This window comes from Abramis brama (assembly GCF_963993115.1).
Source record: "Abramis brama genome assembly, chromosome: 15".
Lineage (NCBI taxonomy): Eukaryota > Metazoa > Chordata > Actinopteri > Cypriniformes > Leuciscidae > Abramis > Abramis brama.
In genome coordinates, this window is record NC_139977.1 from 27377570 (window position 1) to 27401033 (window position 23464).

The 23464-nt window shown below is 36.3% G+C and overlaps 1 protein-coding gene across 1 annotated transcript in view; it reads left to right on the top strand.

Moving 5' to 3' along the window:
* arhgap24 (Rho GTPase activating protein 24) overlaps positions 1–23464 on the top strand; it is a 123790-nt gene that overhangs the window by 19714 nt on the left and 80612 nt on the right. Inside the window, exon 2 of the mRNA XM_084136737.1 lies at positions 5038–5246. Within this exon, the coding sequence (XP_083992863.1) occupies positions 5058–5246 (189 nt within the window). The 5' untranslated portion in view covers positions 5038–5057. The remainder of the gene's footprint in view (positions 1–5037; positions 5247–23464) is intronic.

Below are 23464 nucleotides of genomic sequence, written 5' to 3' on the forward strand. Positions count from 1 at the left end.
TGCAAATTTGTTACATTTTTACGTATAGGCCGACTCGACTCGATTCTTTTAAGAGACAATAACTTTATGTCTTTGATCTTTAAAACTTTGCAGACCTTTTACATTCACAAACAGCTATATTACACACGTTGTGAAAGGTGATATTCGAAAAAGCCGTAATATATGGGCACTTCACAATTCTCTTAAAAGTGTTATTGGCATCTATAGTTCCATTAAGAATCTTTAAAATCCGTCCTTTCCACTGGACAAAATGCTCTTTAGGTTTTTAGTAAGTTCTTCACACTAAGAATATATGTTTTAATCTTTTCAGTTAACCAAAATGGTCCTTCTATGGCCTTGCTGTGAAAAACACTTTTTGTAACCTTTAGTTTTAAGTGTGAATGAACAGAGCAGTGATTTCTGGGATAAAAACCTTGCTTACTTATAGTTTTGAGTTGTTAAGTATTGATACTTAAATCATTTAAGCTTCCTGCTGAAGGAAAAGAAGGGAAAACAGTGTGTGCATGTTCCCGTTTGAACCTTTTTTGGGGTCTCCGGTGTTGTCAGCATTGAGAAACACCATCATCTGTGTTCATTTCCGAAGCTGTTTGAGGAAATTAGATGCAGGGGCGGTATTTCAAAATCCTGTCTGGGGCTCAACATGTTCTGGCTCTGCCACTGTCTGAATCATTAATGAGTCCCAGCGCAAGAGAAAATAAGCCTTGACCTCTAAATATGACACGAACAAGAGGATTACTTCTTTACACTTTTTTCCTCTGCATGTGTTATCTATTTTTCTCAGCATGTTCACCTCAAAATCAGATAATAAATCCTGATGTAATCTTCTCAGGGTTATGAGGGATAATGACAAGATTAAAAAAAAAATATATATATATTTTTCCAATAGTTAGCAATTCTGAATCTGAATCTTAACTATGCTATTGTTCAAATGTTTGGGGTTAGTAAGATTTTTTTTTTATATAGGCTAATATACTGTACACACACTCCTATATAAACACAAACTTTTATGTTAATTTTCTACGTAACACACACAGAGTTGATTCTAACGTTAGCATGTTGCTAAGCTAATGTTTTGGTACTCTAAAAAACAAAACTTACATACATGTAAATACTGGGTGAATTTTTTTGTCAGTGTACTTTAACACATTTTATCACGTTTACTGTATACAAGTTCTAGACAATCCAGATTTTTTTGTGTGCATATTTTGTCTTGTTCAGTACAGTTTTACTGCGTAATGTTTTGAATAGGCAAGAGTGCACCTACTTAAAACGCTTTCTAGGAAGATAGGAAAATTTGTCTGGTACAACAACAACAACACCACAGAGATTTGAAAGCTGCAGACAGACTCTGTTCTGCTCTACAAGAAGGAGGTCGTACTGAGGAAAAAAACAAACAAATGTGATGAATGTTTCCTCAGTTGAAAGTCCAGTGCCACTCTTTGATTTGAATGGGAGAAATACAAACGTACTCAAAGGAAATGGTTTCCCACACACACTAGCACACGCACAAACAGCAAATATCACACACATGCTGAGGCAGTGACTGACAAATCTACACTGACACGCGTGACATGATCTTGATGTCTCGATGGGCACTAGCATGAAGATTCTAGCTTGGCAGAACCTTCCACCCCTCCTTCTCTGAAAGATTTCATCAAAAATCATAAACACTCAGATAAAACACCCTTTTATGATTTCATGCCTTCATGTCTGTCTGTCAAACAGCCGCTTAAATGAACGTCAGGTGTTTGGCCGACTGCCCCGTTTGGCAGATATGTGATTCCCAGTCTTGTCTCTCTTTGCTGAAGCACTTGTGGTGGACAGATACACACTTATAACTCCAGCTCCCAGCAAAAGCAGCAACTGTTGAATTTTTAATGCTTTGTTCCTGGATGGCGTCTCCTGGCTCTGTGTGTGGCACCGATTTTAATCTCTTGAGCAGAATGTTGTTGAGGAAGGTCTGGTGATCTCGTAGACTAATGAAAACACACAGTCTTATTCCAACATATGAGTTTTCTTTTGGCAAGGTGAGAGAGAAGATGGAAAGGGAGAGCAAGGGGAGTGAGTGGTGGAGGAGATCAGTTAAAATGCACTTCCTCTCTGGTGATCACAGATTTGCTGAGCTTTTGATTATATTCATCGCTACCTGAGCTCATAAAGCAAAGACTTGCAAAGATCTTGTGGTCATTGTGAAAGTTAATGTCGGTAGGTCATAATATAAAGCCAGTGGGGTCAGACTGTGACTTTTTTTAAACATTTTTAAATTTAAAATTTATTTTAAAATTAACATAATATATATATACAGTGCTACTGTATGCATAAGTTTAGACACCCATGCTAAAGTTGACTAAAAAGAGGAATAAAAAATCATCTTTTGGAAATTGAACTTAATGCCTTAATTAAAAAAATTAGGAAAAATCCAACCTTTAAGGACACCAATTTTCTTTGTGAATGAATAATGTATCGTAAATAAATAAATGTTCTTCCTTAAAATACAGGGTGCATAAGTCTGGACACCCCTATGTTAAATTCCCATAGAGGCAGGCAGATTTTTATTTTTAAGGCGAGACACTACAGGTGAATAGGGTAAAATTGTTAACTTACAGATATCACCATCAAACTTTACCAGTTGATTACTCGCATGAATAGGAGAAAAAAATGTATTGCAAGTTTTTTGTAATTTTATTTTTAAATATGCTAATGAGGCTATATCTAATTAAATATGCGCTAATTTGCATATATTTTGAAGTGATGAATCTGACCATTGAAAAAAACAAGGTTCAAAATTACTTTTGCATTTTGTTGATATATTCAATGAAAAGACATGTTCAGAGGGGATTATGAATATCCCCTTTTGTTACCCTGTAAATCAAAAAATACTGGCAATAGCCTTAAAAAATTGATTTCCGCCCTATTTTTAGGCATAAAATGTCATATAAATCAGGCCAAGAATGATATATCAACAAATCCCTCTGAACAAATCTTCACAATATAGTTAGGAATACGACTGTAAAGTTTGGTGTATGTAGGTGCTACAGAAGTGGAAAATCGTCACTAGGAGTGCAAGAAAAAACTCATTTTGAGAAAACGGCCTTTAAAGATTTTTATGGCAAAATTCCACTAATTTCTATTGACAGCCATGAATTACAGACAAAATATGCTTTAGGTCCAAGTAAAATCCATGTATCACACTGTTTAACATCCAAAACTCATTATTGCTTCATCCATCACTGATCATAACATCCAAAACAACACATCAACAGTCCATCACACAGGTGGAATGGAAAAACTAAATACCGGTATCACGGTATCATTTAGTCAGGATCTGTCTCTTCTTCTCTGACAGTGTGCAGATACTCTGTCAAATAACAATTTAGTCTACTTTGTTTGCTTTCTCCAATGTTCTAAATATTGATATTTTGAATGATTCATAATTAGTTTTGTTCTGTTGAGTTGTTTTGAACCAGTGCTGAAGGGAGCCTGGTTGGTTAGCTTCACCATCAGCTGACTGAGGGGACTGTTTTCAGGATTTGGCTTGTGGGTTTTAAGTGCTTTAAAATGTAATTTGTCTTTTTGACTTACATTTAGATGTGTTCAAAATGTTACAGCTTGTTCGTAACGCATCAACGCACTATGGTTACTCATTGCGCGGCTCGCGGGCCTCGTGCGGCCAAGCTTTAATTTGTGGCTCGCATGGCTGTAAAAAATATGGCGATATCATGCAGCCACTCACTACAGATATTTCTTAAAAACATTAAAAATAAGTAGGGCTATAACATAACCCATTACAAACTCAAAGTGTCAGCTATATTACAAATAATTTCGATCGGATTGAAAGAGGTGGTTTATCGAGAGAACATGTAAACACTTGGTCGATTGAGAACCGAAACTGAAAGGACGACGTATGGCTGTCCTACTGACTTGTCCTATCAGTGCGGCTCTCATGAAAAAAAATGTGAAGACCCATATGGCATTTCATCATCTTTTGTCTTTGTTGGTAATCCCTTGTGTCTTCTAGCTAATGACAACTGTTTTCGACTTCTCTGAGATAATTTTACACGCATATCTTTCGACATTTTGAACTACCGCGGAAATGTCAAAGCGCGTCACGTGACGATTCTAGACGAATCACGTTGTCAGAAATTGGCATCAGCCAATGAGATTGCGCATTTCGAGTTAAATCACCTGTTTTACTTTCATGATTTGTTGCTGATAGACAGGAAATTACCATATTTGGATCCAACAGCATTGAAAAGAAGAGAGAGAGCTTTCCAACGGTATACGAGATGAAGGGGTACAGAGAGCGATCGTGGAGCAGTGGGATGATTTAGAACGCCAACTTTTGATGAATTTAGGCGAAATCTGCACACTCAAACAGACAAAGTGTAGTAAAATAAAGACCTAAATGTGTATTTTGGACTTTTTTTCAGCACAAGTCTGAAAGAATACATATTATTGAAGACAAATAACCCAAAATCTGAAAATTGACCAGTGAAAAAAAAACGATGTTTTTGCCTGCCGTGTCTCGCCTTAAAGGCCAGTTACTTCATGGATCCAGGATACTATGCATCCTGATAAAGTTCCCTTGGCGTTTGGAATTAAAATAGCCCCACATCATCACATAGCCTTCACCATACCTAGAGATTGGCATGGTTTTATTTCAGTTAGCCTAATAGCTGGTTTGATTTGCATTGAGAGATGATCTTATGGAAAGTACTCCATGCCAATCTCTAGGTTGAAATTCCATTTCATTTTTATATCTGAAATTTTGATATCCCTTATATCTGAACAAATGTTTGTTGGCTGGAATAAATGAGCACTGCCTTAGAAGCCAAACTAATGTTTTGTGAGAATTTGCTTATCTTGACAAATGCAAATGCCGCATGGATGGAGTGAGCATTATGGTGTCATAGCAGGGCAACGATACCGCCCTTCCTCCGTGTTAACACCAAAACACCTGGTCATGTGACTTTTATCACGCTTTCATTTGTCTCATGTGCTAAAACATTACCGTCTCGCCTTCTGTCTCGGATACAGGGAGGTTTTCCGGATCGGTGATGGAAGAGCAGGCTGGCAGCGCGGGCAACAGCCCTCAACACGGGCGCGGGTCGGCCAGGCAGGACGTCCTGCGATGCGGTTGGCTCCGGAAGCAAGGAGGTTTCGTGAAGACCTGGCACACGCGTTGGTTCGTCCTCCGAGGAGACCAGCTGCACTACTACAAGGACGAGGACGAGACCAAGGCTTTGGTGAGAAAATTCTTTTCACGCCTTTACATGCAAACACGCGCAGATGTGCACATTACATTGTTTACACTCCACACATTTTAGCCAGTTAATTCACACGCAAATATCACGACAAGTTCAAATCTCATGCCAAGGCCCAAACAAGAGAGGTGAGGAAAGAGTGACCTGCTTTTTACCTCTCATCAACCTCTCCTGAATGATGACTTGTCACGGTTCCTCGTCCAACAATGGAGATTTTTATCCTCGAGGTCATGCAGCTGGTCTTGAGTAGGTGGACAAAAGTGTTTGCTATGGAATCAGGCGGGAATTTGAGAAGGTTCCATAAATCTCCCTTAAAACCCGTCCCGTCTCGTGCCTCCACAGAGAGGAAGACAGGCTCTTTGCCCACAGGAATATTAAAGATTTATACCTTCTCGTCTGCATTTTAAGGTCCATCTCCTCTCTGTCTTTGAAGTTCCATGTTCTGCTTTAATTTTCATGTTTAATGCTCTGGTGGAGCTTGTCGCAGGTTTCGTCAGCAGTCAGATATTGGATTTCAAGGGTAGGCAGCATCTTCATTCAGGGTTTGGTTGACAAAGCTATCAAAGGACATTAAATACGCCTTTTAAAGGAATCCAGAGTCTTTGAAGTTCTTCAGACGAGCATGTTTGAGGTTTTTAAAATACTTAAGAAAGGATCGACGCTGTGAAGCTCTTCTAGAATCCACTGGCAAATATTTACACAAATATGAGAAAGTCTTTTATCAAAATACTAAAGCGTGTTCTACTTTGAGTTGTTCTCAAAATAAACCCTGCAATGGCATGTTTTCGTACAAATAGTGCAGTAAGTATTATAAGTAGATATTCTAATAAATAATATGGTATAACAAAGTGATTTATTTATCATAATATTTGTATAATATTTGTTCTAACAATATTATTATGTGTAATGTTATAATATTATGAAGCAAATATAATAACTGTAACTTAATTATTTTTTAGTATGCTCTTTATTATGGTAATCATATACTTTATAATTATGTGCATCATACTCTTTACTTTAATATACTTTGGTATTATTAATATTTTGCTTTGGTATAAAGATTTATCATAATATTTAGATTTACATTCATCATAATTTATACATAATTGTTTAAAGTAAACATTTTTATAATATTTTCTACAAATATTTACTATTATGTATTACTAAATAAATATATCATTATTATTTATCTTATCTTATATAACTTTTGTTACAATCATCATATTTGCTTTATAATTGTAATATTTACTTTAATACAATTTAGTATTAATAACACTTTACTGTTAGTATAAAGTTTTAAGAAGGGGTTTATTTATCATAATATTTACTTTTACATTTATCATATTTAGTTTATAATTTGATAAAGTAAACATTTTATAATATTTACTTTTATTTTATAATAATATTTAATGTATAACTTATGATATTATGTAGTAAATTTAATGAATAAATACATTATTTATTACTATTCTAATTATTATTCTAATCATATTTCCTTTATTATTATAATACCATACCATACCATCTTCTTCCGCTTATCCGGTATTATTATAATATTTTCATTATTATATTTATTTGTCTAATATTACATCATACAAACCCCTCTATAATATATTTTAGAACAATTTCCGTGAATAGTGTTTTGTGTGAATGGACTTGTTTGTCTGTAATCTATTTGTACGAGAATTCATTGTAAATAAGCCGCCATTCAAAGTCCCTAAAGCTGTTTGTGGGTCAAGTGTACAAATATTTCTGTCAAATTAGTTGAATTAGTGATTGAATGTCATTCATGAGTTTCTGTGGGTTAATCCCTCACTATGTCTAGACTAGTACTTTTCGGGCGTGAAGTGTGTGTCAGTGTTTACGTCTGTGTGTATGAACGAGAAAGCAATAAGAGGTCATGTGGGCTCAGTCATGCTTTGCCATGACAAAGTAAGTGCATTAATGCGAATCACCACAATATAAATCATACCCATGTGCCTAGAGGTGGACTATGTGCAAAACTGATTTATAAGACCTCTGATGACCTGGTAACATCAAAACTCAGGATATACTGATGCTTTTGATCTGTTTTCCTCCTCAGAGCCACTGCTGAGTATTTGAAGAGTAAATGGAAAGGCAGACATGAGTCAGTGACTGTTATGACAGGCTGTTGTTGACACGATAACCAGACATTCAACCATGAAAGAGCAGCGTTTGTCTTTTCTTTGCATATTGTTTAATCATTGCCATGAACTATTCCATATGCGCAGAACTAGTCAGAGAGAAGAAGATCTGCTATGTATTCTGCACTCGTCTAATGAGAAACAGACGATTGTTTGCTGTTTAACATAGCAGGCTTTATTACATTTCTGCATCCAGTTTTAATCCATCCATCCATCCATCCATCCATCCATCCATCCGTCTGTCTGTCTTTTATCACTCTATCTATCTATCTATCTATCTATCTATCTATCTATCTATCTATCTATCTATCTATCTATCTATCTATCTATCTATCGTTCTATCTATCTATCTATCTATCTATCTATCTATCTATCTATCTATCTATCTATCTATCGTTCTATCTATCTATCTATCTATCTATCTATCTATCTATCTATCTATCTATCTATCTATCTATCTATCTATCTATCTATCTATCTATCATTCTATCATTCTATCTATCGTTCTATCTATCGTTTGTTCTGTCTGTCTGTCTGTCTGTCTGTCTGTCTGTCTGTCTGTCTGTGTCTGTCTGTCTATCTATCTATCTATCTATCTATCTATCTATCTATCTATCTATCTATCTATCTATCTATCTGTCTGTCTGTCTGTCTGTTCTATCGTTCTATCGTTCTATCGTTCTATCTATCTATCTATCTATCTATCTATCTATCTATCTATCTATCTATCTATCTATCTATCGTTTGTTCTATCTATCTATCGTTCGTTCTATCTATCTATCGTTCGTTCTATCGTTCTATCGTTCTATCTATCTATCTATCTATCTATCTATCTATCTATCTATCTGTCTATCTGTCTATCTATCTATCTGTCTGTCTATCTGTCTGTCTGTCTGTCTGCCTATCTATCGTTCTATCTATCTATCGTTCTATCTATCTATCGTTCGTTCTATCGTTCTATCTATCTATCTATCTATCTATCTATCTATCTATCTATCTATCTATCGTTCTATCTATCTATCGTTCGTTCTATCGTTCTATCTATCTATCTATCTATCGTTCTATCTATCGTTCTATCGTTCTATCTATCGTTCAATCTATCTATCTATCTATCTATCTGTCTGTCTGTCTATCTATCTATCGTTCTATCGTTCTATCTATCGTTCTATCGTTCTATCTATCATTCTATATCTATCTATCGTTCTATCTATCTATATATCTATCTATCTATCTATCTATCGTTCTATCGTTCTATCTATCGTTCTTTGGTTCTATCTATCGTTCTATCGTTCTATCTATCGTGCCTACTTAGACATTTTCAAATTTAAAGTTTAAACACATGATCAACACCCAATTTTTATGGGCTTTATTATGTTTTATAATGCATTTTACTCTTTAAAGGTGTTTTCAATTATTTCCGAAAAGACATGGATTCGTTTGTATTATATTGTTTTGAAAATGCTTATAATGCAAAAAGTGTTTCCCAAAATAGCTCTTTAAAACGTAAGAGGAAACCACAATGCCCTATAATGCTGAAACAGTGTTGTCATCTAACTTCTGCATTAGACTGTTTTTCAGAAGATCCAGCTGTACTTCAGTGCAGTAAGGAAAAGGATCCTATCAGTGGCTTCAAAGCCTATGAATAATCTGAGAGTTTGCAAACTTTTAAAGCCAGGGCTGCTTTTGATCGTATAAATGCAGTCATTTTGTGAAAGTCGGCACAACATGTTTATGTAAGAAAAGTTTGTAAAAACGGCTTTGCCTTAAAAGACCTTGCTCGTTCTTTGCTTCTTCGAACATGCATTTCTAAGATATTAAGAAAATGACTCCTTGAAGATTGAAAGTTCTTAAAAAATCAGCCTGTCTTCCCATGGTGAACCTCTTTTTGCACAAAGCAAGCAAGAGTACTAAAAATGTATTTTGCCATATTTCAGCATATTTAGTGATCTGAAAGAAAAAAAAAGAAGAAACAAACCGATTTTGAATACCGTTTAAACACATTTACATATTCATAAGTAGTACAGCATGTGGTTTTCATTGGCCAAGATTTAGCCTAACCCTTCCAAACTTATTCTGTCTTTGTTCATCTCTCCAGCCTACACACCAAGGTTAGGCTTTCAGAAAAAGGGAGCTAGACGGCAATGGAAAGAACAACCGTCGGCCCACAATGCATCTGTTGTTCTGCTCTCTGTTTTATGAATGAGATCCCTTATGAACTTCAAAACGTGGAATATTACGCAGCCTGCCAGGGAAGAGCTCTCAGTGAAGTGAACACAGATGTATATTTTCAAGGGCTTGTGTCCACCTATAATGTGTGAGAAGGGTAGAGTACAATTTTTTTTCCCTGACCCTGTTTGAGAGGTTTGTTACTTTACCTAGACTGGGTGGTCCTTTAAGAAAGTTTGGGTCAGTATTTTGTATACTATATAAGTTATATATTTTTAAATATATGAAAATTGTTTTAATTAGTTATTTTAAATTTTAATAATATTTCACAATATTTATTTTTTTACTGTGTGTATATATATATATATATATATATATATATATATATATATATATATATATATATATATATATATATATATATATATATATATATATATATATATCATATTTATATATCATTCATATAAATATCTTCACTCATATTGAGATTATACTTTTTATATTTTATATATTATATATTTTTTATATTTATATTTTGTATATACAGTATATATATATATGAATGTTACAGTATATCTTTCCAAAGAGCTGTTTTTTCTTGATATGGCCTCTTTAAGGAAAACACAAATGGTAAATTTAGATCCTTTGTGTGTCTCTCTTTTCCACAAATAATGGTGACCAGCGAACCAAAGACAAGTGCATTAATCCCAACTATCTCACCTACAACATGCTCCGTTGCTTTAACATTCTCCACAGCACAAACAACCAGCTGAGTTTGTTTTAGAGATGGAAAACTTGTCTGTAAGTAGGGCACACAGAGACTGTCTGCGCTATTTGCACAGAGCCCATCATTTCCCCGAACTGTCATGCAGCAAACAGAAAGATGCACCGGCTACACCTTCGGAACCAAAAAAAGAATAAGACTCGTCATGATACCAAAGTTACATCATGCATCCAAGACCAGAGATGCTGTCAGAATAAATCTCATAATTCATCTGTTTGTAAACGAGGAGGGAAGTGAAGTGTAATTAAGACGTCCCACAATGCAACAGAGCCACAAGAGGTGATGAAGCACTATCATTAAAGTGGCTATTAATTAGCATCTTCATTCAAAGCGATGGCTCCATTAGTTAACTGCCTCATTAGCTTAATTGCTGTCTCATTCCGGTGCATGAACATCTGCCCCCTGATGTTGCCCAAGGAGAAGTCGCCATGTGACACACACACACACACACACTGACAGGATCATATTATTCGCAACCGTCTGGGGTCGTGTGCGTCTGTCACGTTGGGAATGCACACAGCAGCCACTGGAAGGGTCAGAGGTCATCTGCTGGCATGCAGAGAGGGGCGGTAGTGGGCAGGGGACCAACGCATGTGGGTTCATTTTACGCACTCAAGTACAGATAGATGTTCAGAAAGGGGTTTTTGTCCAGCTGTATGGATTGCATAATCATTGTAATTCAGCTGGAAGTAGAATAATTGGACTTGTGATGACACTGAGGTCGGAATGCTGTTTTAGGATCATTGAAACTCTTAAAATAAATCTGGAAAAATGAAATACATTTTTATTTTAATTTGAAATCTTCTTTTATTTTAATTTTTAAATCTATCTTTATTTATTTTGAAATGTATTTTATTTTACTTTTATTTTTGGGATTTTTGTCCGATATAAAACATGGATCATTAAATTAGTAGGAATTCTTAAAAAAAAAAAAAAAAAAAAAAAAAAAAAATTGACCAGGAAAATTTGGTGGCAAATGTGACAAAAATTTAATAATATATTTGGTTAATTCTAATATTTAATACTTGCTGTTTTATTTGAATCAGTAGTCTTCTTCACTCATGTTTATATTTATATTATATGAAAAAAACATTTTTATCTTTATTCAGTTCTTGCAAAAATATATTTCATGAAAAGTTATTTTATTAATTTAAATGTTTGAAATTTGTTTTTATTTTATATTTACTTTTAATAAAAAAGTTATGTGAATTTTGTGGCGAATCTGGATTTTTGTCTGATATAAAACACAGACCATTAAATTACAAGAACTTCATAAAAAGGAAATAATTTTTCATGACTAGGTTTTTGCCTTAGTCATGACAATTTGGTGGCAAATGTTACAAAAAAAAATATTATTTTTATTTAGTAATCTTCTTCACTCATATTTATATCTGGCAAAAACATTCATTTATTTTATTTTTTATCATTCAGTTCTTGCAACAACAAAAAAAAAAAATTCATGAAAACTTTTTGAATTTTTTGGCATATCTGGCATTTATTTTATTTTATTTTATTTGTCTTTGATGTAATCAAATCCCTGATTATATGCGCAGCAGCATCTGTTTTCATGAGCTTATTCACCGATATGTCCTAAATGACCTGCTGAGCCTCAGTTTCCTTTTGTTCTTCCTGTTCCACTGTACTTAGAGACATCAGAGGTTGCCTATAGGGAGCGAAGCATCTTTCAATGCTCACTAAATGAAGTCAGGGCTTATAGTTACAAAGCGGGATGAAAAACAATGGAGACAATAATCTGTTCACAAGGGATTTTTAAAGAGAACAGGCAGTGTCAGCTAAAATTAATCACAGGTGAATCGATATTGTGGCTCAGAATGCTTCACCTTTAAATAAGAGTTGATCAGCACTTTTAAGGGTGTGTAATGGGCAACATAGCTTCTACGACGAGAAAAAACAGGTGTGCTTGAGCATTTTAGGGCAGGATGTGACATTACGTCTGTTTTTGGTTTGTTTTGATATCTTTGGTCCATCTTGCGTTCATATTTCAGTCGAAGCATTTCATTTGAAAGCGTGTTTGGTGTGCACCACTTATTCAAATGATCCAGACTAACAGAGCAATCGCACCAGAATTCACTTTAACTGAACCAAACCAAGTGTGAACACACTCTGAAACACTTTCTTGTTCGGTGTCCTTGAATATGTGTCAAAACTTTGCCAAGTCTAGGAGACATCCAGACAGATAGAAGGTTTATGCAAGTATCTCTCTGTCTTTCCTTTTATTCTCCTTTGTAATGTGCTGTGCAATTGTGGCAGGTGATCTCTCATTATCCACTATATCAGCTGTAGTTAAGAACAGAATCCGGCATTTGAGTCCAGTCTGAATATCTCTCTCTCACTCTCTCTCAAGCGTTAGATATAACAGTAATTAGTATTCTGAGCACATATTGAGGTTCTGGCTCTAACTTTTATGTCTTAGTTCTGTAATCTTTTTTATGTCCTCTGTGCTCGCTCTCCCGAAATTTTTTTGTCGCCATCCATCCTCCACCGAACAAAATGTGTGGCACTATAACTTTACTGCAAGGTGTATTATCACCATAAAATAATATCCCTTTTTAATGAGACCGTAAAATAACAGTAAACGCAAAAGTTTGTTAAAAGGCAATATTTCAGCTGCAGAAAAATGCACCCATGTTGTGTTCGGAAGATAATTTGTGCAAACATTGATCTGAAATGATGCGATATGAACTGAAATCTGAAAATGTTGGTGTTGTACTTTTTAGGAAACTGAAGTGTAGTTTTGCATGATAAATGAGAAGAACTCAAATAATCAAAGTTTATTCTTGTGCATGGCCAACAGAAAACAAGACATGAACTATAAAGGTCATGACAGCTACAAAGGAGATGCTTGTTTAATAGTTACTTGATCCCCTTTAAAGTCACCAATAAAATTCAAAATTGATTTTTTATTTTTAAAATAGCTCCCCCCCCCCCCTCCCCCCCATCTCACTCACATGAGATCATAGCAATAGCAAAACACAACCATCCAATCAATTCAATCAATTCCCCATGTACAAAAACAAGTCTCGCCTTACATTTTTTTTCTTGTTCAAGAAGCCGTTTTTTCACTCGGATATACGTCACAATAGCGAATCATAGCTTCTGTTTCATGCCGACTTTAAGAGACATGCGACTTTGCAGTTCACTTTACTTTTCTAGCTTTGAAAAACTTTGAGAGAGTTTACTTTCCTTCTTATTAGTGGTTGCAAACAATGGTGGAACTCCAATATTAGAAGCAATTAGCATCCGGAGCTCCAGCATTAAGCACTGCACAAAGGAATTATCTCCATTGCATTTGTTGTCCTTCTTAGATCATTTGCATTTTATCTGTAAGCTAAGCTGGCTAATTGGCCTTAGAAAGCACTTAGTGACTAATGTGATTAGAAACTACTCTACATCACAATCTAATGATCTTGCTTTTCCCAGGACAAATCATATCAGAATGTCAAGCAAGAGTGCAAACACACAGTTTCCTAAATCTGCTCAATGCTGCTCGCTGGTCAGTAATTGAAGAACAACACTGCACAACCACTGCAGGAAATTTACTCTTTTCTTGGAAAAGATTGGAAGTTGACAAACACGTGTAGGGTTATTGCAGTTAACTATCATCCCATAATTTACTCACCCTCAAGCCATCCTAGGTGTATATGACCTAGGATGCCTGGTTTATAAAGTTATAAATATAGATTTATTTCTTACAATAACACATTGCTTTGCTTCAGAAGGCCTTTATTAACCCACTAGAGCTGTATGGATTACTTTTATGATGGATGGATGCGCTTTTTTGGGCTTCAAAGTCTATGGTACCATTCACTCCCATTATAAAGCTGGGAAGAGCCAGGATATTTTTTAATGTAACTTCAATTGTGTTTGCTGAAAGAAGAAAGTCATATATACCTAGGATGGCTTGAGGGTGAGTACATTTTGGGATCAATTTCATTTTTGGGTAAACTAATACTTTAAATAAAATAAACGTTAAAAGAGCTACATGTAGAATTCATAAACTCTTGTTTTTAGAGATGACGGTGGCCATTAAGTGAACTGCAGACAGCAACGTATTTAAGGAGATGGTCCTCACTGCAGAACACAAGATCCAGGAGGCGGGGTTGGATCCAGATCCAACTCCTCCCACCTTACATATACCTAAACCTACCCATCTCCACCCCCTGATCCCTAAACCTACCCATCTCCACCCCCTGATCCCTAAACCTACCAATCTCCACCCCCTGGATCTGGACCCAACTCCGCCCCCTGGATCTCGTGTACTGCAGTGAGGTGCTACTGTATTTAAGAGACTGAACATGATTCAGTGCTCCGATATACTCACGGTGAAGTTCTTTTTCCTTCTTTGCTTAGAAATAAAAAGTTGGAAATACCTTTGCAGCGATATACTGTTGAACACCCCGAAGCCGTCCACGCTGCTGAGAGCGACGTTTAGATGAATACGTAAATATGTGCTGCATGCTTTCCTCTCAATAACACTTGTGTTCACAAAATTCACTTGTGACTATAGACTATATAGATCAGACTATATGAGACTATGCTTTGAATCAATCCCTTTTCTTTGCACATTGACGTTACATTACAGAATAGCTCTTTCGGCATTATCCTGAACATTGTATAAGCATTCATTTCATGTGTTATAGAACGTAAGAGCTCTCGGGAACGCACGTAAACGTTACATCCAGTTTTCCTGGCACATGTGTCCACACATTGCCATTACAAAAAGCGATTCATATATGAAAATTCTTACATATAGCCCCTTTAGCTGAAATAAAATAGAGAAATCTATCAGATTTCATTAAAAATATCTTAATTTGGTTTTTGAAGATGAACGAAACTCTTATGGGTTTCGAACGACATGAGCATGAGTAATAAATGACAGAAACTCATGGTGAGCGTTAGTTGAGTTTCTTGTGAAGAACTCTGTTATATGTGGTTGTTTTGGTTGGCTTGTTGTTTTGACATGAGGCAGCACACTAAGTTTGGAACAGAGATCTGAAAGGAAAAGGTGAAGGTAGCCAATCTGTTTTAACCCTGAGGGATATTGTTGTACAATGTTGTACAAACTGCAGCTTTTGACTCTGAGCTATGAAAAGATCATATTAAACTAGAGAAGATTTGTGCTCAGAGTGAATTTGTTCCTACTAACTGAACACAACAAAACAATGACCATGAAGATGAAAGACCTCTGAGCTCTGAGATGGTGTGTGTTGCATGATTCCCTCTGACTCATGCAAGTCCAGGTTGTGAACGCAGGTTTTTCTCACCAAAGCTCAAACCTGCAGCAAAAAGGGAATTTAGAGTGATTCATGTGGCCTCTTATGTCTCTCGTATTATTCATGATTGGTCATTGGTATGCTAGGCTAGCTGGCAATTTGACATTTTGCCTCGGTGCAATTGCTGTTTGAAATTAGAGTTCTGAAATATATAAAACAAAATGAGGTTGATGAGTCATTTTGTTTCCGCAGCCTAGGCCTAAATGAACATCCAACATTTTTGGATCCAATAAATAACAAGTCTCTTTTGTTTTGGAGGCTGGTACCCTGGTTTCTGTGTTTGTTAAAAAATAATAGGCAGTAATATAGGCTATGTGTTTATTAAACTGGGATAGGATGAAGTATTTTATCATTGAAGAAATCACACACTTCAGCTGATTCATACTGTAAGATACAAAACCTCTACCATCAGAGCTTTTAGCAAACTACAGGAAAATTGCTTCATTTAAGCCACTCACAAGTATACGGTTAATACAGATAGTTTACAGGACATTCATTTAGCGTGCTCTAATAAAACCAGCTTATTGGCTACATTTACATTTATTTCAAGGCGTTTGCTAAATGAATAAATGTAGATGTAGCAAGTAAGGTTTTATTAGTGGACTAGACTAATGTGCACTCTATAAACTGATGCTGGAAATAATAAATAGATTTGCACTTGAAAACAAAAGTGAGTCATTTTAATGCAAATTTTAATTTTCCAAAATTAGCTATTAATATCTACCAATTAAAGGCTAATTTTATATTTAGGTAGCAAATGCTGTCAGAGTTGAGTGGCATATAAATATATACAGTAAGATTTTTTTTAATTTTTTTTTAACTTTTATTCAGCAAGGATGTATTAAATTGATCAAAAGTGACAGTAAAGACGTTTATAATGATTACTTAGACTTACATTGTTACAAAAGATTTCTATTTCAAATAAATGCTCTTTTGAGCTTTCTGTTGATCGAAGAATCCTGAAAAAAATGTATCATGGTTTATAAAAATAAGACATTATAAGAAATGTTTCTTGAGCAGCAAATCAGCATATTAGAATGATTTCTGAAGGATCATGTGATACTGAAGATTGGAGTACTGAAAATTCATCTAAATTACATTTTAAAATATTTTCAAATAGAAAACAGTTGTTTCAAATTGTAATAATATTAATTTTTTCAGTATTTCATAATATAATATTGCGATTCATATTCATATTTTTGATTAAATAAATACAGCCTTAGTGAGCATAAGAGACTTCTTTCAAAACATGAATTTTCTTTTCAGCTTGAACACAGGAAGACACCTTTTCTCACACAAACACACACTCACATACACAGACTATGTGGCCTATATATCTCTGTTTTCAGATACTGTATATAGAGCATCTCACAGGGGAACATTGGTCAGGATGTAGGTAATGGAAAGTTGAGGTTAATCACATTTCTGAACTGCAGCAGTCTGGTTGTGGGCTGACCCCCCTATCTACAGGTACACCAGACGCCAAACCTGATTTTATCAGGTCTGCCATTGTGGGCATTTATAATATTACTGGCAGTAATAGGTTTAGTCTCCTTGGCCCTCCTCAGTGGCACAGAACAAATTTCAGCAAACAGTGAAACACATTTGGCAACTCACTTGTGACCAATCAAAATGGCTAGATGGATGCTGTCCATTTCAGAATTAGTTTTTGATTTAAACTCTTGGCAAACTAGCTAATTTCCCACCTGTTTTCTGTTAGACAACCACAAACTGCGGTGAGGGAAATTATGTTTACCTGCGGCTACTCTGTGGTAGATTTTATTTTTTAGGTGGCATATATCTGAACTGAAAGGTGTCAGGATGGTAATCTGCAAATTGACTTTGGGAGTCATTCATAGGCTACCACACTGGTCACTCTCAATGTTTTTGAGAACTGGTTCATAAGAGTAATTTATTCGGAATCATACTACACTGTGGCGCTGTGTGTTTTTATTCTCTTAAAAGAACCAGTTCATAAGAGTCATTCATTCAGAATCGTACTACACTGTTATGCTGCATATTTTGTAATTCGTTCGGGAATCATAGGCTACCACACTGGTCGCACTTTTTGTTTTTGATTCACTACAAAGAACCGGCTCATAAGAGTCATTTGTTGAGAACTGTATTACCCTGGTTGGACTAAATGATTTTGATTCATTAAAAAGAGCCAATTCATAATAGTAATTCGTTCAGAATCATACTACACTGTTGTGCTGAATGTTTTTGATTCACTAAAAATAGTCGGTTCATAAGAGCCATTCATTCGAAATCGTATTATACACTGTTGCACTCTATAATTTTGATTCACTAAAAAGAGTCGGTTTACAAGAGCCATTCATTCGAAATCGTATTATACACTGTTGCACTCTATGATTTTGATTCACTAAAAAGAGTCGGTTTACAAGAGCCATTCATTCGAAATCGTATTATACACTGTTGCACTCTATGATTTTGATTCACTAAAAAGAGTCGGTTTACAAGAGCCATTCATTCGAAATCGTATTATACACTGTAGCACTGTATGATTTTGATTCACTAAAAAAAGAGCCGGTTCATTAGAGCAATTCGTTCAGAATCATACTACACTGTTGCGCTGTATGTATTTGATTCACTAAAAAGAGACTGTTCATAAGAGCTATTTGTTCAGAATCATGCTATACTGTTGTGCTGTATGTATTTGATTCACTAAAAAGAGCCGGTTCATAAGAGCCATTCATTTGAAATTGTATTACACTGTTGCATTGTATGTTTTTGATTCACTAAAACAGCTGGTTCATAAGAGCAATTCGTTCAGAAACATACTACACTGTTGTGCTGTATGTTTTTGATTCACTAAAAGAACTGGCTCACTGAGTCATTTGTTCTGTAATCGAATAGCGCTGTACTGTAGATTCTGTAGCATCGGTTGCAGTGGCTTTTTTAGTACAGAGTTCGGTCAGCATCGGCAGAAAAACATGCTTGAGAGAAGCGCTGATGGATGGACAAACACTTCTCATGTAATATAAAGTTACTTCAAATGCTTTAAATATTAAATTGCTGTTATTATAAACATTAAATCTGTCTAGACTATCTATTATATTACATGCAAACTATGTTAGAGGCAAAAAGCATCTATTACAATAAAAAAAAAATCAAGCATAAACTCAGGCTAAAGTAACAAAAATGTTTTGTTTTCCATAAAAAGGTACAAAAATTGGCCTCTCTTTTTAGAAACAAAATATTAATGTACTGTACTGTACAAAGAGAAAATAACTTGCATTGTAAACAGCTGATTTCACTTGCATACGGGCACATTTGTTGCACTCACACTCGCTGCAGGCAAAAGACTGCATATTAAAAAGCAGAAAGAAAGAAAGGTGAGTGAATGTGGCTTCTAAGTGTGAAAAATCGCTGCAGGACAAACAGGGGCCACTAATGAACTAGACATGAGGGCAACCCTCTGAGGAAAAGTCAAGGTTAAATGTTCAAATGTGCACCTAATAGGACCATTCCACAGCAAATGGCTTTCCCTTAATTAATTCCATGGGACCGTTTAGGACTTCAGGCCTAAGCACTGGATTGTAGCTTGTTTTATATTCTCCTGTTCCCTTTGGTCCTCCACCATCAATCTCCACTGGTTGATAAACAAATGAAGCAGCTCTTCTGATCTGATCTGGGACTGGATATTTGCGTCTCTGTGGGGGATTCCCACATACCCGCTGGCTCTGTGTAGGCAAGTTTCTGAGAAGCTAACTTCGTTTTGGCACCAAGGGGACTGAAATCTAATTAAAGATAAACACTAGTGACATAACAAATCTTTTTTTTTGCTTTGTTCTGCTTCTTTATTTTATTTTTTCTCGAGCAGGGAGGGAAATTCCTGAGATGATATTAAGCTAACCTCTGCCCCTGCTCAACGTAGGACAGCTTTCTGGGGCGATGGACCCAATATCTAATTTCCTCTTCCCACAGTTTCCATTCCTGTGTTGTCCAGATCATCCAGAAGGCCCATGGTAGTTTCTTTGATCTATCTTTGCAGTATATTTCTGGTTGGTTGTGTCAAAGTATGAACCGTTGAGGTCTGGCTTGAGGTGTTAATGAGGACGCAATAAAACAGCCAGGACTCCAGAGGTCAGCGAGGTGCAACACCTTACTGGGAGATGAACTGCTGCCCCAAAGCAATGATCATGGGAACCCAAGGGGTGTATTGGTTTAAAGTGTGAGATCATTAGGTGCTTGAGGAAGAAGTGCGTCTTCAGCTGTTTCTTAAAAGATGTGATGTTCTCAGCAGTTCGGGTGGAGGTTGACAACTCATTCCACCAGAGAGGAACAGAGAGAGTAAAGGTTTTGAAGAGTGACTTTTTACCTTGTTGTGAGGGAACAAGAAGACGTCGCTCATTCAGTGACCTAAGCTGGTGGGAGGGAGCATACATTTGTAGTAGTTGGTTCAGGTAGAGGGGAGCCTGAAAGCCAGTGTTAGAACTTGATTCTGGCCCCAACTGGAAGCCAGTGGAGTGACTTGGGTTCCCTTAGGCTGAGTGAAAACTAGACAAGCTGCTGCATTCTGGATCGTCTGCAGAGGCTTAGTCGTGCTGGTTGGAAGTCCCACTAGTAGAGCATTGCAGTAGTCCAGTCTTGAAATTACATTTCAATGTTGCATGTTGCATTACATGTTGCGTATTCTGACTGGAAGGGTCTGATTATCCTAATGTTGTAGAGCGCAAATCTGCATGACCGGGGCGTTGTTGAGATGTGGGTGGTAAAGCTCAGCTGTTCATCAAACACTCTCCCCAAGTTCCTTGCTGTCCTGGATGGTGTTAGTGTTGTGGACCCCAGTTGCACAGCGAAGTTGTGGTCAATTGATGGGTTTGCAGGGATTACAAGAAGCTCTGTCTTCGCAAGGTTGAGCTGCAGATGATGATCCTTCATGTCTGAAAGGCAGGCAGAGACACGAGCTGAGACAGTGTGGTTAACTTATTTTAACTTGAGCGCCACATTTTTAGAGCAACGTGTCATGCGTGAGACGCTGCAAAAGACACAAGACGCGGACGCAACGGTTAAAGACGTCTGTCTAGCGCGGGTTTACATAGGATAAACAATGGAAAAGTAGCACAGTGGAATGGAAAAATGTGTTCTTACTGTGGTAAGGTTTTTTTAAATGGCCAAATGCGGATCAGAATAGTACACTGAAAATGTAGGTTATATATGAAAGTTGGCATGCTTGAGTAATCGCAGCATGCTTTGGGCCATACTCCACCATATATATCATGATCATTGTTGTTGTTCACCAAAGCAAATACAAATTCTTTCACATCTCTTAGTGTAGAGTAAGCAAGGAAGTGTGGCAAGGAGATGCATGGTTCCTCTGCTCTGGAATGGGCCGGGGTTTTGTTCCCGGCCTTTTGATGATGTGTCTTTCCATGTTTTTCCACATGGAATGTCTCTGGGGGCAACAAAAATGCCTTTAATTGAAGGGCCCATGTCTTTAGTAACCCACCCTCAAGCCTCCGGTTCTAAAACAGGAACTGCTGCCCACATCAAACTGGTGACCTGCCTCATTGTGGGTTGAAATTTGTGCTATCTTCATGAGCCCCACCAATGTTCCGGCAGGTAGAGTTTCCATCGCTTAAGAAGTTCGAGTTCAACTTGAACGCACTGTCAGCAGGATCCCGCTTTCAGATCTCGTAAAGGTTTATGATGTTTTAACAGAGGCAAGTATCTGCACCACATGCAGAGAGACTTTAAAACCCCGGGGGAAGAGGTCATTGTGTAATGATCGTCATATGTGGCTGCTTTTTACTTATTTCACTCGTATTACCATGACAGGCACCACTTACATCCAGGAACCCTACAATCTAGGCCAAGTATTTTTATAAGGACTTGTTTACTGAGTCTTATATCATAGTAAACCGATCCTAATGGTTCAAAGACTCCATGAAGTCTAGAAAACGACAACTGGCTTGTGACATTTATGGACACTGCTGCATGTTTATGATTGCTTTATGAAAACCCAAACTAGTTATTAAGTCAGACCTCACTATATCGCTTATATTTACAGCCAGGAATTTACACTACCATTTAAAAGTCTCTTATGCTCACCAAGGCTGCATATGTTTGATAAAAAATACAGTAAAAACAGTAACATTTTGAAATATTATTACAATTTAAAATAACTCTTTTCTTTTTTGAACGTATTTTAAAATGTCATTTATTTCTGTGACGCAAAGCTGAATTTTCAGCATTATTACTCCAGTCTTTAGCGTCACATGAGAAATCATTCTAATATGCTGATTTGCTGTTGAAAACAGCTGTGCTGTTTATTATTTTTTGGAAACTTTGATACTTTATTCAGGATTCTTCAGAATAGAAAAGTCAAAACTAAGAACAGCATTTATTGGAAATATAATTTTTTACTTTACTATTGCTTTTGATCAATTTAGTGCACCCTTGCATTTTTTATTTAGTTTTTATTAATCTCACAAGTTCATTACAATTCTGATAATGTCATGTAACCAAAGCTCTAGTGGAGAGATTTAAATAATGCATCAGCCACTATGTTAAGTATCCTTCTTAAATCTCTGCATCCTAAATGTTCTCAGTGTTTCCAAGCATGTCGAGATACTGGATACGGAACATATGCACTGATATTTGATAAGGTAGTAACTGAGCTCTCTCTCTCCTAATGAAAATGTGCCTTTTAAGCCCCACAATAGCACATATATGAAATACTCTCCTTCAAAGGTGACTACTTTAGACCTCTGCAGTTGTTTCCCTGCAGACCGTAAATAACCCCAGTTTGCTAGCGCGTACTGTAATGCTACTATTAAAATCTGTATGAAAACATTGCTCAACACATGTTGTGTTAATGGCGTTCATTGTGCTGTCTGACCACGTGTGACTGTCAGTCATTTGTATCTCGATTCTGTAATTTAAATAGCAGGATGAAGTTACACCTGGCGGTAAAATGGTGGGAAATTCCCTTCAAGCAGTTAGACCCTTATTTAAGGTACAAAATAATAATCACATATTTTTTTTTTAAATATATACCGTAGACCCCAATATGCTGATCCCCTTGTGTGAGACCCCTTCTTAAAATATAGACAGCAATTTATTTTGATCTGTAAAAACTGATTTTTACTCTAGAAAATAAAAATGTAAAAAATGAAAATAATATATACTGTAATCACAATTAATCAAGATTTTTCTCAGTTTCTGGGGATGAAAGGAGTAATTATAGCCATTCAACATAACAGTATAATTGAAAGCCATACTTTGTAACATTTAATAGGCTATAAGAGTATAACAACTTTTAATTTAAGTGAACTTAAAGCAATCTTCACTCGAGCTGCACGATTAATCGTTAAAATATTGCGATCTCTTTTCACACCTATTCGATCTTATCCCTACATGACAACGATTCAGCTCTGTCTGTTAAACCTTTGACTACAAGTACGATAACATTATACTGTCGTGTTGAAATATAGTAGATGACGAGGTACAATATACAGAACATTTTCATTCTGTGCACATGACACATACTGCATGATAGTATGGTAATAATAAGAAAGAAAATGACAAACAGAGAAATACAAACCAACAGAGAAGAAATCATTGCTAGAGGAGGGCGAGAAAGCAGAAGGATGAAGAGACGGACAGATGAGAGCAATGGGGGAAATCAGGCTGCTTTACTAGTGCTCTGGTGGTGGTAACATGGCCATTGTGGTGTGCTGATGTTGGGGCTATTTAAAGCACCAGTTCACCCAGCGTGTCAAACACTGATCTATAATGCCACAGCAGTCGCAGTGCTGCTTA